This window comes from Macrosteles quadrilineatus, unplaced genomic scaffold (assembly GCF_028750875.1).
Source record: "Macrosteles quadrilineatus isolate MER2022 unplaced genomic scaffold, UCM_ALF_1.0 Scaffold_3__2_contigs__length_128488019, whole genome shotgun sequence".
Lineage (NCBI taxonomy): Eukaryota > Metazoa > Arthropoda > Insecta > Hemiptera > Cicadellidae > Macrosteles > Macrosteles quadrilineatus.
The window spans coordinates 52,805,356-52,822,974 of NW_026542596.1; the positions used below are offsets into that span (position 1 = coordinate 52,805,356).

The 17,619-nt window shown below is 37.3% G+C and overlaps 1 protein-coding gene across 4 annotated transcripts in view; it reads left to right on the forward strand.

Moving 5' to 3' along the window:
• The window catches only part of LOC128988821 (ATP-dependent DNA/RNA helicase DHX36-like), a 26,522-nt gene extending 10,493 nt beyond the window's left edge, over positions 1 to 16,029 (forward strand). For all 4 annotated transcript variants that reach the window (XM_054410497.1, XM_054410495.1, XM_054410496.1 and 1 more), the window contains 15 exons: positions 192 to 372; positions 1,445 to 1,643; positions 2,228 to 2,402; positions 3,122 to 3,270; positions 3,479 to 3,595; positions 4,617 to 4,828; positions 5,344 to 5,421; positions 6,238 to 6,424; positions 6,973 to 7,174; positions 10,549 to 10,737; positions 11,111 to 11,283; positions 11,542 to 11,697; positions 12,390 to 12,696; positions 13,828 to 13,925; positions 15,629 to 16,029. In XM_054410497.1, coding sequence (XP_054266472.1) covers positions 192 to 372; positions 1,445 to 1,643; positions 2,228 to 2,402; positions 3,122 to 3,270; positions 3,479 to 3,595; positions 4,617 to 4,828; positions 5,344 to 5,421; positions 6,238 to 6,424; positions 6,973 to 7,174; positions 10,549 to 10,737; positions 11,111 to 11,283; positions 11,542 to 11,697; positions 12,390 to 12,696; positions 13,828 to 13,925; positions 15,629 to 15,938 — 2,733 coding nt within the window. In that variant the 3' untranslated portion in view covers positions 15,939 to 16,029. The remainder of the gene's footprint in view (positions 1 to 191; positions 373 to 1,444; positions 1,644 to 2,227; positions 2,403 to 3,121; positions 3,271 to 3,478; positions 3,596 to 4,616; positions 4,829 to 5,343; positions 5,422 to 6,237; positions 6,425 to 6,972; positions 7,175 to 10,548; positions 10,738 to 11,110; positions 11,284 to 11,541; positions 11,698 to 12,389; positions 12,697 to 13,827; positions 13,926 to 15,628) is intronic.
• The last annotated feature ends 1,590 nt before the right edge of the window (positions 16,030 to 17,619 follow it).

Sequence of the window (17,619 nt, forward strand, 5' to 3'; positions counted from 1 at the left end):
AAAATAGTCATATCAAGAACAAGAAACAGAAAACATAACAATATTTAACTGTTTCTAACAGCATTTTCAACTAAAGAAAGTATGAGGTGATGAGATGTCCTTGTGCTCTATATTAAATTTTTTTAGTATTATATTAAATTATTTGTTTAAACATGTACTTTACTTATTTTCATTCATTTCCAATCATGCAGAAGCTATCCAGAATCCCTCAGCTTGATCAGGATTTGTTGGATGACCTTGAAAATAAACGCCAGAGTCCACAGTACCAGGGGATGCAGGAGTTCAGAAAAAAGTTGCCTGCGTGGGACAAACGACAAGAGCTACTTGACATGATAGAACAAAACCAGATCATTGTCATCAGCGGAGAAACTGGTTAGTTTCTCCAAGTTTATCAATAACCAGTTTACCAACTGATGACTTGTAATTTTCTTCAAGATTACCATCTGTATAAGAATTTTTGGAAAAAGTTCAGCCAACTTAACTGACAAAAAACTTAAGTTTAAGGACTAATTGATACTCAATAAAAAGTAACAAAACATGGCACTGATATTTCGTCCTAATATATGACTTCTTCTGGGAGGAGCTGGCCCAGTGGTAGAGCGTCCAGTACCAAAATTCCCCAAGGTCCCAGGTTCAAATCCCGCCAATTGCCAATAGATTTTATTTAGATGAGTATGCCCCAACTGGCCTAACCTGAGGAAATGTGTTTAACGGTTTTGGGCCAGAGCCTACATCCCGAGATGTGAAGGTGGGCATAAAATAATGTAGGATTTCTTCATAGAGTAGGTTGTAGGTTCTTACTAAACATTCTTTGAAGAACTCATATATTATTATATCCTACAACATATTTATTAGTGTTATGTTTTGAGATTTTTATTGTGCACCTATTAGCCCTTGGACTCTAATTTTCTCATGTAAGCAAGTTGAACTTCAACCCCTTTCTTATCCATCTGAAGATTGAGTCACCTGTCCTAAGAACTACTTTTGCCTAGTTTACTGTTGCTTTCATTCTTTTTGGTTGCAACATTGAACATATACTCATGCTTGACATTAATGGCGGTTCTCCTTCTCTGATATAAATAGCTAAAAGAATTATGCATGCAGAGGTCAGACTAGAACAATGTTGTTAAAATTACCACTTTATTAGTTACTGTGTAGATGAAATCTGCCATTATATTTTAAAATATAATGAGATTATGATTTTAAAGCTGCTCAACCTCGTTGAAAGAAACATTAATCTAAAGGATATGATAGAGTGCTGGCCTTTACTCCCTGAGGTCCCAGGCTCAAATCTCGCCAACTACTAACGGCTTTAGTCACCAGATAATACTTTCACCCTCTAGGCCTAGCGTTAAGTAATGTGAATTGCTTCCAAATTATGCAACTAAATACCTTAAAAAAGTACTAATGTAAGTGTGAGATAATAGTTGTTTACTATTGGCAGGATGTGGCAAGACTACACAAGTAGCACAGTTCATACTGGACGACCGGATAGAGAAAGGTCTTGGGTCGACTTGTCACATCGTCTGCACTCAACCTCGTAGGATATCTGCCATTAGTGTGGCGGAGAGGGTGGCTGCCGAGCGCAACGAGACACTTGTGGATGGCAGCGGAGGCGTAGGCTACACCATTCGTCTGGAAACGTAAGTTTGTACTAATAGCATTGTAAATATAAACATACTTAATTCAGCATTCCCAACATGATCTTTTGAAAAATTAGGTAGATTATTTTTTCTACCTCTGGTTTTTTAATTTTTTTTATTGTCTACCCCAATGAATTTATTACATAAAAATCACAAACAATTAAGGGGAAGTGATACCACCATTTTATTCCTTCTAGAACTCATTAGCCAGTGCCATAGTACAGTGTAGTTTTAGTGTAAAAAGATCAGAATACTGTATTAAATTAAACAAGTTTTCAACCAAAAATCGCAATTAAACACAAACACCTGATGCTTATTACTAGCCTTCTTCACTCTCTTATCTTATTTTTTGGAGGTCAGAAATCCAAAATTTTTTACAAACTGGCACTGCTGAAGTCCCGAGAATACTGGATTAGGTCTAATGCAATTCTAGTTTAAGAAATCCGTTTTGATTAATAATTTGTAAGGGGGTTTCTTCAACTTCATTTAATTGACAAAACTAAGCTATTCTACTATGTACGTACCTCTGTAAATGATAAAACACTGCAAAAACTTTATATTTTCCAAAACGTGATGTTTGACAGGCACCCACCGAGAGAACGAGGGTCCATCCTGTACTGTACGACAGGCATCCTACTGCGTATGTTGGAGGATGACCCGGCTCTCACTAGGGTGTCACACCTCATACTGGACGAGATACACGAGCGAGACACTATCAGCGACTTTGCCATCACCATACTCAAGCAGATCATACACAAGGTCGGTCTCCACGATAGTTACAACTCTTGTCATGTTAATTAAAATGTGTTCCCTTCACACCAGAGGGCACCAGGCTCTAGTATGTAAGTTTTACAGATTACTTAAGGATAGGCTGAGAGGGTCACGGCGTTGTTACGGCGTTATTAGATTAATAAAAGCTATTGGTGATTGGCGGGATTTGAACCTGGGGCCTCGGGTACTGGAGTCTTGTGCTTTAACAGTAGACCATCTGGCTCCCTCTGTCATGTTCTAACTTAATCCTAAATAGATTTATTAATCTAATAATTTATTTTGTTGGAAACATTCATATTATTTGTATTTTCATGTGACAATGTTTTTCTGGAGTAATTATTTCTGCTAAAGTAATCTTTGAAATGTAAAAGAGTATTGCATCAGTCATTATGCTTTGGAGACGAGCTTTGAGCCCTATTAAAATGTGTAATTTGTTTCACAGAAAACTCGTAAATAAAGAATGAAAAATTATGCTGAATAAAGTGAAAATCCTTCTTGTACATGCCATAAACTGGCCATGCGATAAAATGGTAGAACCTTTGACTATTGATAGTACACATTCCATCTCGTTGCAAAAGATGTACACAATTTTAGAATAAAAGTGGACCTAGGTGAAGGAGCCATTCACAGAGTTCCCTACAGCCTGAATTCCATTCATCCCTCATTTTGTGTTACTGTGATAATTATGTTTGCAATCACTTGTACAGAGGCCAGACTTGCATCTGATTTTGATGAGTGCAACTCTCAACGCAGACCACTTCTCCAAGTACTACAACAACTGTGCCATGATCAACATCCCTGGCTTCACATTCCCTGTCAAGGAGTATTATCTGGAAGACGTTCTCCAGATGACAAGGTAAGAACATGGTTTATTTGATTTTGTCTTAAATCTGTTATTTGTGTTCAGATCCAAGTGACAAAGCATCCAATACAGATCTGAAGATGACCAATTTATGTGTCAATTTTTTAGTTGCCCTATTACAACATTCTGGATTACATAAATGTAGGTACATGATCAATTTGTCTGAGTTCTTTATAACATGACTACACTTTTTTACTTTTAGATACATTCCTAGACCACAATCTTCAAGGTTCAAAAGGTTTCCTAAAGACAAAAGAAGAGGTGTTGAAGAGCAAGAAGACATGATGCAGTTCAAGGGAATGGTACATCCTTATTTGAGGTATAACTTTTAGCAATCCCTCTTACCGTAGCTTATGTGAATTAAACTGTTATTTTCCCTCCTCATGAACTATTTAAGTTGTTCTTCCCTTACTCATATATTACCAAGACCGAGCAAGGAATCATAGATATTGTATTTGGTACCAGCCAAAAAAAATCATTTGATTGACTGGATCGATACAAAAATGAATGAAGCCAGACAACCTTACTGAACTAGAGTTAGAGATACAACTGGAGGTATCGCCGAATGTGAGGATTGAGAGTCATTTAGTGAGTCGGTAGCGTCGCGGACTTCGGGCCCAAGGCAGCTATGTCGTGGGTTCGGATCCTGGTCACTGCCGATAACATTTTATCAGTACAGTTCACCTTTGTACTGTACCGGCTCTTTCCTTGCTTTGCTGTAAACGATCCATGCACGGGCGCTTAGTCTATGTGGACGGGCAAATGCAAGGTTAAAAGAGACCGCCAACCTCTTTTTTTTTTAAAAAAAAGAGACATTGGCCACCATATGTACTAGGGGCATAGTAAATTGTAGACATTGTACATTGTAGTTCATTTAAACCAGGGGCTGAATATTGTGAGATTTTAATAAAGTCATGAGCCAATGAGCTGGTTGATTCTTCTAGTTGGTACTCTAAGATAACAAAATTTTACAACATGATGTTTTTATAGCAGAAAGGCCATGCCAGTGCTACCTCCAGTTGTATTTCTAGGTCAGTGGGCAATCTCTTTATCTTAAAGTGTATTATTATCAGATCATATTTGAGGGGTAAAAGTGGAAATGTTAAACAGGAAACAATGGTTGAAGTTTATTTATTTATTTAAGTTGAAAGTTTACAACTGGACAAATGCAAAAAAGGTTGCATACATCTCTATGAAACTTGGTTGTAGTAATATTTACAGTCACGATGGTGAACATTAGAAAAGATTTTTTTGAGTTACCATCCACTTAAAAGGTTTTAAATGTCGTTCTCATTAAAGAACGATGAAAATGTAGAAAATAATGTGAAATATTGTTCTAGAGAAATATCGAAATCCAAGAAGTACTCTCCAGAGGTGATTAACTTCCTGTACGAGCCACAATCAGAAGAGATCAGTCTGGAACTGATAGTGGAGTTGATAAGGCACATAGACAGATCAGAAGGGGAAGGAGCCGTGCTGGTGTTCCTGCCTGGCTGGGATAAGATATCCAACCTGAACAAGCTGCTGGCTAAAGAGGGGTTCAGTGAAAGAAGTGAGTATGCTGTCACTATTGGATACTGAAGTACACATACCATCTATATGGACCGTGGGAGTGAAAATGCCGAGATTCCTAGAAAGCGGGGGTTAAACAGAACTGTTCTCAAAGCAAGGTCGATTAAAACAAACTGTGATATTTTACAATCGAGAGCGGATAATCCGATTATTGGTTAATGTGTGATTGGTTTTAAGAGGGGGTCTACTGTTGCACTAATATGTCGTTCCGATATGATACTTCTTCAAATTGCAGGTTGAAAATAAAAATTTCATTAAAATTTTTGTTTATATTTTGTGTAATCAAAATGACAGCTCAAAATCAAATAATAGTTTAAACCAAAAAATTACTTTTAGTTTAGGCCGTTCAATAATTAAAAAAAATTTTTAACAAAAAATTATTTGATTGGGGTTTTTTGTAATGTCATAGAAATTATTTTTTCTGTTATAATTTTTATGTGTCCCAATATTACAACCATTGATCTAATGTAAATGAAATCACAATTATTGTTTCAGCTGGTTTTCTTGTGATCCCTCTACATTCAATGTTGTCCACAGTTGCTCAAAAGACTGTTTTCGACAAACCACCTCCAGGTAAGCAATAAGTTATTTTGTACGAGTAGTCAACTGTCTCTTGTTCGAATTAGTTTGGCATAGACTTGGAATGGTTCAGACAGTCACCTGTGGACTCACACACTCTTCACTTTTTTGTAGCCATGCAAACAATCAAGTCAGAACATGTTTGTCAAGCGTTATTCCATTTGGTACTTATGTCATTGCTAAAATCCTCTATTGTTAATTGTTTAGTGTATAACTGTAGTGTTCAGTTTACTAGCTTTTCACACATAATCTGTTTTTTCAAAAAGCATCCATTCATATTTGTATTAACTTCAGATGGTCGAGACTGTTTTTTTTTTTTTTTAGTTTAATGTAATACGGGTAACTCAAGGGTAATACGGAGGTGTTCGGACAAGAAGAAATAAACTGTAGGCTATTTACATAAAAATCAAAATATTTAACTGGCTTCTATGTGACATATGGACTGCTTGAAATAAATTTGAAATGGAAAGCACAAATTTATACATTTTTTGAGCGGAGCGAAGCGAAGCTCTTATACTACACTCCTGCTTAATGATGGATTGACATTTTCATTGAGCTAAGCAACATTTTAAATCTTAAGCCTGTGATTAGAATGTTACAAGCTAAGTTAGTTGTTAGGTGTTATAGTACGATTATTTGACCACTATGAAGTTCCTGTACATTTTTTTTAGTTCAAGCCCAAGTGAGTTTTGTCAATGCATTCCGCTTACTTAACAACACACAGGCAACTACGTATTTCCAGTTTGAAATGAGTTAAGCATACAAAAGTTATTAAGCACCAAGCACTAGTGATAAAAAAACATTTTCCAGGCATGAGGAAGATTGTTATTGCGACCAACATAGCAGAAACGTCCATTACAATAGATGATATCGTTTTTGTGATTGATTGTGGCAAGATCAAGATGAAAAACTTGGATTTGACGCTTAATATTACAACTTTGAAGGAAGAATGGGTCAGTTTGGCCAATGCTAGACAGAGGAAAGGAAGAGCTGGACGGTAATGTATTGTTTGTTTTCAATGTCAATACAGTAGTTTTAGCTCTATCAGTCAAAAAATAATTTTGAATTTTTTCAATAACAAAATGGCCGTGTAGACATCATTGTCTTCCCTGATTGTGGGAAAAATTTGAACATCTTCCGTGGTCACATGAACATTACAGTCTTCTGCGATCAATAAATAACGGTTGAGCAATTAATTTGGTAATTTAATAAGCTCCTCACTCCTCAGATAATGCGACCTTTTCACTCTTCCGTCCATGGTCTCAGTTCCGTAGGTTAGCACGGTTGTAATGTAGCCTCTATCTCTAATAGTTTTGACAGCAAAGAAGCTCTAAAAACGTTTATATTTTTAATGGTTGTTTTATTTTCTGCACCACCCAACTTTTCTACAGGTTGCATAGTGAAGACTTTGCTATACACCAGGTAAATTTGACATGGATTGTTTACAGTTACACTAAGGTGAATGATTTTTCATGAGGATTTTTTTTCATTAACAGTTTTTATTGCAAGACACTAATTTATTTCACTCTCTGTTGCTACATGCAGAGTGCAAGAGGGAGTCTGTTACCATTTGTACACCCGAGCCAGAGAACAACTGCTGCAGTCTTACCCCGTGCCCGAGATACTTCGCACCCGACTGGACGAGGTGGTATTGCAAGCCAAGATGTTGCAACTCGGGCACATCAAGCCATTCCTTACCCGAGTCATGGATCCTCCCGAACTCAAAGCTATCGACCTGTCTCTCAAGGTAAACATTTCTTAATTGGTGTTGTAAATGTGTGAAATTGATATTAATTTATTGCTTGATTCGAACAATCCAAACGAGTTTATTTAAATAATTTCACTACACACAGTCTGATGGCCTAGCAATGGGTTCTCCATTGTCAGGTATTCTTGCGGATATTTACTTAAATTATATAGAAAACAAATTCATACTTTCAGAATGTAACAAACAAAAGCAAAAGATAATACAGTACCACAGATACGTTGATGATACTATTCTGTTGTTCAATGGAAATAACAGACAACTGGATTTATTACACTCTTATCTCAACACCATATCACCTAATTTAAAATTTACAATGGAAGTGGAAGAATCAAATAAGATTAATTTTTTGGATTTGACCATAGAGAAAGTAGATAGCAGATTAGATTTCAGCATATACAGGAAGCCAACCACTTCAAGCCAAACCATTCATAACACCTCTTACCATCCACCCTCACAGAAGTTTGCAGCATATAACAGCATGGTGTATAGGCTGCTAAACATTCCTATGTCGATCACTAATTATCAAAAAGAGCTCAATATCATTAGGCACATAGCAATAGCTAATGGGTATGAAACAAACATGGTTGACAGAATAATTAGTAAACAAAGGAATAAAAATATAAATACAAATGGTAATGAAGTGCCACGAGATAAGAAATATGTATGCGTAGAATACTCCCATTCGTTACAGCATGGTTTAGCCAAGGAATTAAAGAAAAATGGTATAGAGTTAACTTTTAGGACAAACAATAAGACTTCAAACAAACTTAATGTTACAAGAAAGGCTATAGATAAGGGTGACAGGTCAGGAGTCTACAAAATTAAATGTGCTAGTTGTCCTAGTGTTTATGTAGGAAAAACGGGGCGTACATTCAAAACAAGATATAAAGAGCATCATCCGAACCCGAAAAATGACAAACAAAAATCAACTTTTGCTCAACACCTGATAGATGAAAATCACGACTTAAATAACCTTGACACTGGCTTGGAAATCCTTCACACCTGTACAAAAGGCAGCAAATTAGATACCCTGGAAGAATTTGAAATCTACAAAGCCCACATAAAAAATGACAATAGTGAACTAATTTTAAACGATAAATTACAATTTAAATCACACTTCATCTTCAATAGTATTTTAAATCAGTGGAGAGAACCAAGACCAAAGGGGCAAAGTACAGCTGATAACACCACAACCGACATGACTATGCAAGGATGACTCCAGTCAGCTACTTGCTCAAGTTCGGGAATGTACTATCCTCAACAGGCCTGTTTTCAAAACCCCGTTTTGACAAATATGTGTGTGTTTCGTGTAAATGTTTTTGTGTTTTAACGACGCCTTTTGGCTGAACAGTCCGACGATGGCACAGTGATGCTGAAACGGCCGTAACAAGTTGAATAAATCAGGAGCTGGATGACAAAGGTAAAATTTCAATTTAAATAATTTCAGTCTATATTTATTTGAACACTGCCAAATATTTAATATTGGTGGACAAGTTGTTTTTATCTAAGTGTATTGAGTAACCATACTTACTTCATTGTGTAAAGGTCACTTTTGGCAATGGTAATTTTACACTATATGAAGGGTTATTGCACACATTTTCCATCATAATTAGTAAACAGGAGATGTTTTTTTATCAAAATTTGTTCCTGTTCTTAGATTAGAAAGTACCTAAAACAATATTAGATCAGTACACAAATCTAGCCAACGCTGGAAATATTAAGACAGGAAATGGCAGAACCCTGACGACGTCCTCAGGAAGACCTGAAACAACAACGAAAGATTGTACATGAGTGCAAAAATACTCATTGCTCACTTACTGAAGAGTCATTTGCACCATAGTTTTTAGCTTCACTAACACACCCTCTCCAGTAGGTTTAGTCGGCATTATTTCCCTCATTAAGCCTCAACTTCTATATGTTCCTCCGAATCAAGTCTCATCAACTTATTGATTAGGATCTTGTTGGTCCTCTGCTTTCAGGAACACTTCTTGATATGTTTTTCACCATTAAGTTATCTTCATTTGTTCACTGTCCAATGCAAAATATTTTCTGCCTTTTAATCCCTCTCACTATGTACATCCTTCAGGTTACTGCCAATTGTAGCTCTTTCTCTGACATTGTATGTTGACAGCTACTGAAGGACCTGAACACCCTAGATGATAAGCAGTTCACTCCTCTTGGCTATCATCTGGCCAAGTTGACCATGGACCCTCAGACTGACAAGATGATCCTGATGGGAGCTTGGTTCTGTGTCACTGATATGTTCCTTGTATATTGACAGCTCCTGAAGGACCTGAACGTTCTGGATGATGACAAGCATCTCACTCCTCTGGGCTATCATCTGGCCAAGCTGCCCATGGACCCTCAGACTGACAAGATGAACCTGATGGGAGCTTGGTTCTGTGTCACTGATATGTTCCTTGTATATTGACAGCTCCTGAAGGACCTGAACGCTCTGGATGATGACGAGCATCTCACTCCTCTGGGCTATCATCTGGCCAAGCTGCCCATGGACCCTCAGACTGACAAGATGAACCTGATGGGAGCTTGGTTCTGTGTCACTGATATGTTCCTTGTATATTGACAGCTCCTGAAGGACCTGAACGCTCTGGATGATGACGAGCATCTCACTCCTCTGGGCTATCATCTGGCCAAGCTACCCATGGACCCTCAGACTGGCAAGATGACCCTGCTGGGAGCTTGGTTCTGTGTCACTGATATGTTCCTTGTATATTGACAGCTCCTGAAGGACCTGAACGCTCTGGATGATGACGAGCATCTCACTCCTCTGGGCTATCATCTGGCCAAGCTGCCCATGGACCCTCAGACTGACAAGATGATCCTGATGGGAGCTTGGTTCTGTGTCACTGATATGTTCCTTGTATATTGACAGCTCCTGAAGGACCTGAACGCTCTGGATGATGACGAGCATCTCACTCCTCTGGGCTATCATCTGGCCAAGCTGCCCATGGACCCTCAGACTGGCAAGATGACCCTGCTGGGAGCTTGGTTCTGTGTCACTGATATGTTCCTTGTATATTGACAGCTCCTGAAGGACCTGAACGCTCTGGATGATGACGAGCATCTCACTCCTCTGGGCTATCATCTGGCCAAGCTGCCCATGGACCCTCAGACTGGCAAGATGATCCTGATGGGAGCTTTGTTCTGTGTAGCTGATTTGTTCCTTTTATGTTGACAGCTCCTGAAGGACCTGAACGCCCTAGATGATGATGAGCACTTCACTCCTCTGGGCTATCATCTGGCCGAGCTGCCCATGGACCCTCAGACTGGCAAGATGATCCTGATGGGAGTTTTTGTTCTGTGTTGCTGATTTGTTCCTTTTATGTTGACAGCTCCTGAAGGACCTGAACGCCCTAGATGATGATGAGCATCTTACTCCTCTGGGCTATCATCTGGCCAAGTTGCCCATGGACCCTCAGACTGGCAAGATGATCCTGATGGGAGCTTTGTTCTGTGTCGCTGACCCTGTGTTCTCTGTGGCGGCCAGTCTCAGCTTCAAGGATGCCTTTACTGTACCTTTAGTGAGTAGTCTTGTCATTATGTTGCATAATGAACTTTCCCCTAGTTTGTATTATTGTGGTGGTTTAACGTCTAAATAATCCCTACTATATTTTGTGTGTGGAAGTTTATTTACCTGTTTTTGTGTGTTGTGATATTTAGTACACCAGAGTGTGCTAATGTCAACAGTCAGTTTCATATAGATTTTGATATAGACTGGTTTAATTTTATTATCTGCACAAAAATTGGTTGCTGTGGTGGTAGCCAGGTTTTATTATTGATAGCCCTTTTCAGGTTTCATTTAATTTTTTTTTACTGCCTTCATCTATTTTCATAAACTCACTTTATTATCCTTGTCTAAAGAGTCCACTCTCATAACATACTATGTTTAATCAGGAGGACGAAAAGGAGTTTTTCAAGAAGAAGAAGGAGCTATCGATGGGCACCAAGAGTGATCATTTGGTGTTGGCAGAGGCGCTCACACGATGGGAGGCAGAGAATATGACTAACGGCGGCTGGCGGTTCACCAGAGAATACTACCTTTCTCCCAACACACTGTCCATGCTCAAGTAGGTGACCTACCTCAACAAATATGTGGAGTGCAACTGTATGTGGTGAATTATAAGTTTGAATTGTAGAGGTTTGCTGGTCAGACTTTTTTTCATCGCGGCGAGAAAAGGTTGGTTTGGAAAGTATTGAGTTCAGATTACAAATTAAAATTATTGTAAAATAATAATAGGCTAGTTCTACTACTGTATAACCATTAAAGTCATGTATTTCATGTTGCAAAATGTTGATGTTGTAAATTGAATTTGAATTTGTTTCAGAGACATGAAGAAGCAGTTTGCCCTGTACTTGTATGATATGAGATTTCTACCAGCTAAGGAAGTCAAGAATCGAGCTTGCAACAGAAACTCTCACAATATCGGCCTTATCAAAGCCATCATCTGTGCGGGGCTGTACCCCAATGTGGCAATCATCAAGTAAGACTTTGACATATTGAGAATGTAGTAGACACCCTCTTGCTCCTCAAAACGCAACTTGGATTACAATCCCCTTTGTAATCCACTTAACAAATAAACTAAACATTTAGTTAAGAATAAAAAAATAACGGATACATTCCACAATTAAAATGCAACATTGAGCTTGAAAATCCTTAAGATGATTTGATCATTCTTAATATTTCCAGCGTTTGTTAATGTCTAATGAAGAGTTGAGTCTATGGTCTTTTTTGTGGTTGAGTTGATGAGAATAGAATATTTAATATATTTTACCATTCCCCCCTAGATGATGGAAGTAATATTTCCTTAATCAGGTTGAGAATTTAAGGCTTAGATGGACAGGAAAACTGTAAATCACTCATAATTTGGATCAGCAAGTCCACCTATTGGGTAAACGAATTATGTCTTGAGAGTTCATGTTGTGTTTTTTTTTTTGCGTCAACTGCGTTGTCACTTATACCATAATAGGCTGTTAGTGACGATGCGGTTGACACTAAAAAACACCACCATGAACTCTCATGACACTGGCTGGAAAGCCTAGCTAAACAAAATAATGTCTTTTTCGCTAAATATATCTCTGTAAATATTGTAGAAATATACCTTCACACCTACAATGTTTTTTTAATTTCTTTTCACAAAATGATATTACCTACTACAAATGATTTTTTTCTTAGGCATTCAAGGAAACTCAAAAATGGAAGGTCTGTACAGTCAATAATCACACCGGAAGACGGACGTGTTAATTTGCACATGCGTTCAATAAACTATGATGAAGCAAACTTTGAAGGCCGATTCCTGGTGTACCATCTCAAGATGAAGACAACTAAAGTGTACTTGTACGACTCCACGATGGTGTTTGCTCTGCCACTGATATTCTTTGGAAACGATTTTGAGCTCTTCAAAGAAAACGGGATGGTCGTCATCGAGCTTTCCCCCAAGATCCGATTCACTTGCGATGTTTCAACTGCTCTCCTCATTAAAGTAAGTGTTTTAATTTTTTAAACTTCTCCAACAGAGATTGATCCGGAAAACATTTTTTGAACTGATTCAAAATAATTGTAAGTTGTCTGGGTAGCTGAGTTGTAGTTCTCGCCTTTTTAAATCTGAACGTCCCTGGTTCAATTACAAGTGAGATTGATTCTGGACTCAGATGGCATCATTGGGCTATTTGATGATGCTAATAAGATCCGTGTTAGATAGTAACAAAACCATGGATTAGACTATTTCTTTACAAATAAATTAAAAAATTCCAACCAAGGGTGGTTACACAAAAAATAAAAGTAAAAAAATAATTATAGACTTAACTATTAATTCTGCAATTTTTTTATAACGACGGTACAGAAGCCGTCTCAGTTCTTATTTGTCTACAGATACTATTGCAGTAGGAATTTATTAGCTAGCTACTTAAAACATAAAACTCTTACCACAATTTGTAAGTTTATTAATCATACTAATATTATAAATGTGAAAGTTTGTGTGTTTGTTTGAAGTTCAATCACGCATTAACTACTGGTCGGATTGTGTTGAAATTTGGTATGATGTTAGCTCACATTCCCGATTAACATATAGACATATTCTTACCTCAAAAATCCTTTCGGGCTCCGCCCCAGCGGCTCTAGAGTTTCCCATGTTAACCTTATGAGTATTCATATTTAAAAGAAATTGAATAGTTTTGCCAGCTGTTTCAACTAGACAATTGTTTTCTATGATATTCAATAGCATTAAAAGGTTATACGGTTTACCATCAGGGTGCAGTACCATTAGTTCTTTATACATTTTATGACAAAAGCTAATTTGAACCAAGCAGCAACAAAAACCTGATTGTGAGAACTTTACTTCTTTCTATTGTTTTAAACAATTTGTTTAGATGAAGTGGTAGAACATTATGGCTATGGTAGATGTTCTATATACTATAGTATACCGTAGATTATAGTAAACCAAATTTTCTCAAAACGTGTCCTCTCTCATTGCAAATGCAAAGCACGAGTATTTAACTACAATAAGCATTGTATACCAACCCCGTACGAAGGACGGGTACTCAGCTAGTTTACTATAAACCTTTTAAGTAGAATAAAGTTCATAATGGTCTCATATACGTTCATTGTCTGACAGGAGTTAAGACAGAGATTGGATCAGCTGTTGGAACATAAGGTGGCTCATCCCGGAGTTACTAACTGGGAAGCTGATTCAGACGAGGGGAAATTGTTGAGGTAAGGTTGGGGGCACTGACATCGGTTAACCATTTAACTCCGTGGGTTATTTAATTATTTAACTATACCTATTTAATGTTTCCTCTCATTTTATGATCGTAAAAATTCAAAAATATTTTATTAAATTAAATTTTTGGTGAACACACTATTGTAAGGATCTCGTCAATTTCCATCAGAGTCGTCCACTTTCGGTGTGCCTCACTCACTAGTCGATCACAGGCAGCTGGACTTCTCATGAGTTGCATACCAGAACTGTAAGATACATCTTCAGTGACACCTCAAACTGTTCTGCCATTGATGAAACCTTACTGTCTACAACACTGACAACAGTGGTCAACTAAGAGACCAAACATAGTAGTTTTAAAGTTGACTCCCAGGTTGCAGCAGATGTATTGCCAGCGCCACACTATTCTGTTTGGCGGGATGTGGTTGAGCGGGATGCGCTTTTACCGCATTGACATTACCCTGTCACACATTTCTGCTCTACACAAGATACTTTGAGTGAACAGCGGGAGCATCACATGCTGAGCACTGTTGATAGCGACAACAGTAGGACGTGCGGCACAACCAGATGTCGTGGCTGTTCTCATTTAACTGCATGTGTTTTGCCTTTTTTTTCATTGTCCGGTCGTCCCTCTACGCCGCAGCATGCATGCGGTGGATCCTGTCGACGCACCGCAACCACAACAATGTGACTGCGCCCAATAAAAACCCATGAGTTCGAATCATCCCGCCTGACGGCTCCCGTTTGTCCTGACCGGCGAAATGGGATAGTGTGTCGCCGGCCTAAGGCTTTCAGTTTTTGTTGAGTTTTACTTGTATGGATAGTTTAAAAGGAAGTTTGGTTATGTTAGTCTTTTGTTCGATATTTCGGCCATCAGAGTTCATAGGGCTAAGATTTTCTCTGTAAAGACCTGAAATTTTGTGTAAGGTATTGTATTGGGCCATACAAGTAAAGCGTGTGTTTTCAAAATGAACAAAAATGTGTTATGAATCTCACACAACACCAACAAAACCAACAGAAAAACTATTCACTCGTTTTTCATTGTTTGAAAAAGCGTAGAAACTTCATAACCATAAAATACTCACGAAGGTTATCCGTGAATGAAGTATGATCATCGTGTTCCCGTCGCAGCTTAGCAATCGAGTTCAAATCTGAAACCAACGTAGTGTTCCTTACTTCATATCTCAGTATTATTGCCAATAAGATGATCACTCTTGCCGTCTTTCATATTATTTTATTCACAAAGCGTGATTCATACTTGATGGGAGGGTCGATTTTCATCCACGTGGTTTTCAAATACTATGACACAAGTCCCACAGGGGTGGAAAGTAATAATAGTGGATGAAGGAAGGAACACGATGTGGGTCTCAGATTTGAACTAGCTAGCTCAACTGAGACAGGAGCTCGATTGAGACCATAATTTATGGACAACCCTCATATACTGGTTTATGAAAGAAATTAAATGTAATGAACAATGTCTTTATTTAAGAGAAGTTAGGACTAGCAAGTCCTCTCTGCCACTTAACCTCTAAAACATAAATATCCACTTTATAAATAAAATAAAATAACCTAAAGTACCATATTTTCTAAAAGAGATATTTTGTTGCATGATAGTGGTATGTTAATGTCCCTCTATTACTTGTAAAATTTAGTTCAGTTTTTATTCTTGATCAAATTTTTATCTGACATCATTTTCTAGAGCAATCGCAGAATTGATTTCTCACGAAGACGAGAAACTGTTATTGGGCGATGAGAGTGATGATGACTATTATGAAGAAGAAGAAGAAGAAGACCAGGAGGAGGGTGATTACGGAGAAGACGGTTACAGTGACTCAATAAGTAACTCGGATAACTACACCAGCTCCTCACACCAGAACCATCGCAGAGGAGGGCCAAGGAGATACGACGATGATTCTTACTCAAGCCAAGACCAAGGTTACACCAGCTTTTCTAGTCGTAGATCACAGGCGTCCACATCCGGTGTCGTTCCTTTCCCTAAAATATGGTAATGTGAAGAATTAAGCTCAAGAAACCATAAAAATGTTTTTCTTTGTCAAATTAATTGTGATATAAATAAAGATTAATAGTTCTGGTTTTTAATGATTGAAGTTTAACATAATTTTTAAAATAGTAATTTAATTGATTTCAAACAGTTTTAACAAAAGAATATTTTAGTGTAGTACTAAAATTATTATTGTTACATTTTATCTGTGAACCTGATTTATTTACCTTGTGTACATAGTACAAAATATAGTGTTGAATATATTGAATGTGGTTTGAATTAACGATAAGGTAAGTTGTTATTTATTCTTGTATAAATTGCAGGTTTTCAAAATTAAATAGGTTGTGAGTAAGTCTTAACATTGTGTACCAATTCATCCTAGCCTATCTCTTAGACTAGTTATGTGAAGATACGTGATTGAGAAAATTTCTGAATCCACAAGAACACAGTTACATGTAATATATTCATTATCTTTTAATTTTTTTTTTAGGTACCTGTTGTTGAACCCATACAACGTACACAGAAAACGTAAAAATATTTACTAATCAAAAAGTGGAATTATCCTTAGTGGCCCAGGATCACTTATTGAATTAAATGGTTTATATTACCTGTCCGTCAGTGATCCTACTGTAGTCTATGGCAACCGGTTTCAACATTAAATCCCATCATCAGGCAGATTAAAATGTTTTTTCACCCAATTTGAGCTCGTTGGTGAACACATAAACAACTGGCGTTTACAGAACAGCCTGTGAGGGAGAATTGTCCTGTACTGGCCAGTTGTATACCAATATAAGTATAATGTCCTTCCGTGTTTTATTTTGTGTTTATATGTTCACCGACGACCTCAACTTGAGTGAAATGACATTTTAATCTGCCTGATGATGAGATTTTAATCTCGAAACCAGTCACCATAGACAGTAGGATCACCGATGGAAATAATATAATATAACAGAAATTAATATAAACCAATGAATATGATCCTGTTGCTGTGAGTAATGTTTTCAACAATTTCTTTACAACTGCTGTTGAAAAGCTTATTTTGCCAAACATTGATTCAACATCAAATCACAACATTTTCACCCAAAAAAAAGTTACTGCCATGACAAACTTTTTTAAATTTGAAACAATAACAGAAGACCATCTTAAAAAAGTCGTGCTTTCATTTGAAAATAAAATTTCTTCTGGGCATGATGAAATACCAATTACTCTAATTAAAAAATCACTACTTTTCATATCAAAACCATTTAATAAACTCCTCTCTCATTTCAGGCATATTTCCATCCAAATTAAAGTTGGCTAAAGTTATTCCCATATTTAAAAAAGGTAATCCTAAAGATCCATCATGCTATTGTCCCATTTCAATTTTACCTGCCTTTTCCAAAATTTATGAGCGTATAGTTTATATTCAGCTGTCTAGATATCTTGAAATCAATCAGTTACTGGACAAAGAGCAACATGGCTTTCGAAAAGGAAAATCCACAGTAACAGCTGGTATAGAATTTATAGAATCTATAATAAATGCAATTGATAAAGGGAAAAAGGTTGTAGGAATATTCTTAGACCTCAGTAAAGCCTTTGACAGTGTGTCGCACAATAAATTAATTAACGTTTTAAATGAACTTGGAGCCCGTGGTAAAGAACTTAACCCATTGGGGAAGGAATTAATGCGCTACCTGCAGCACCCTCCG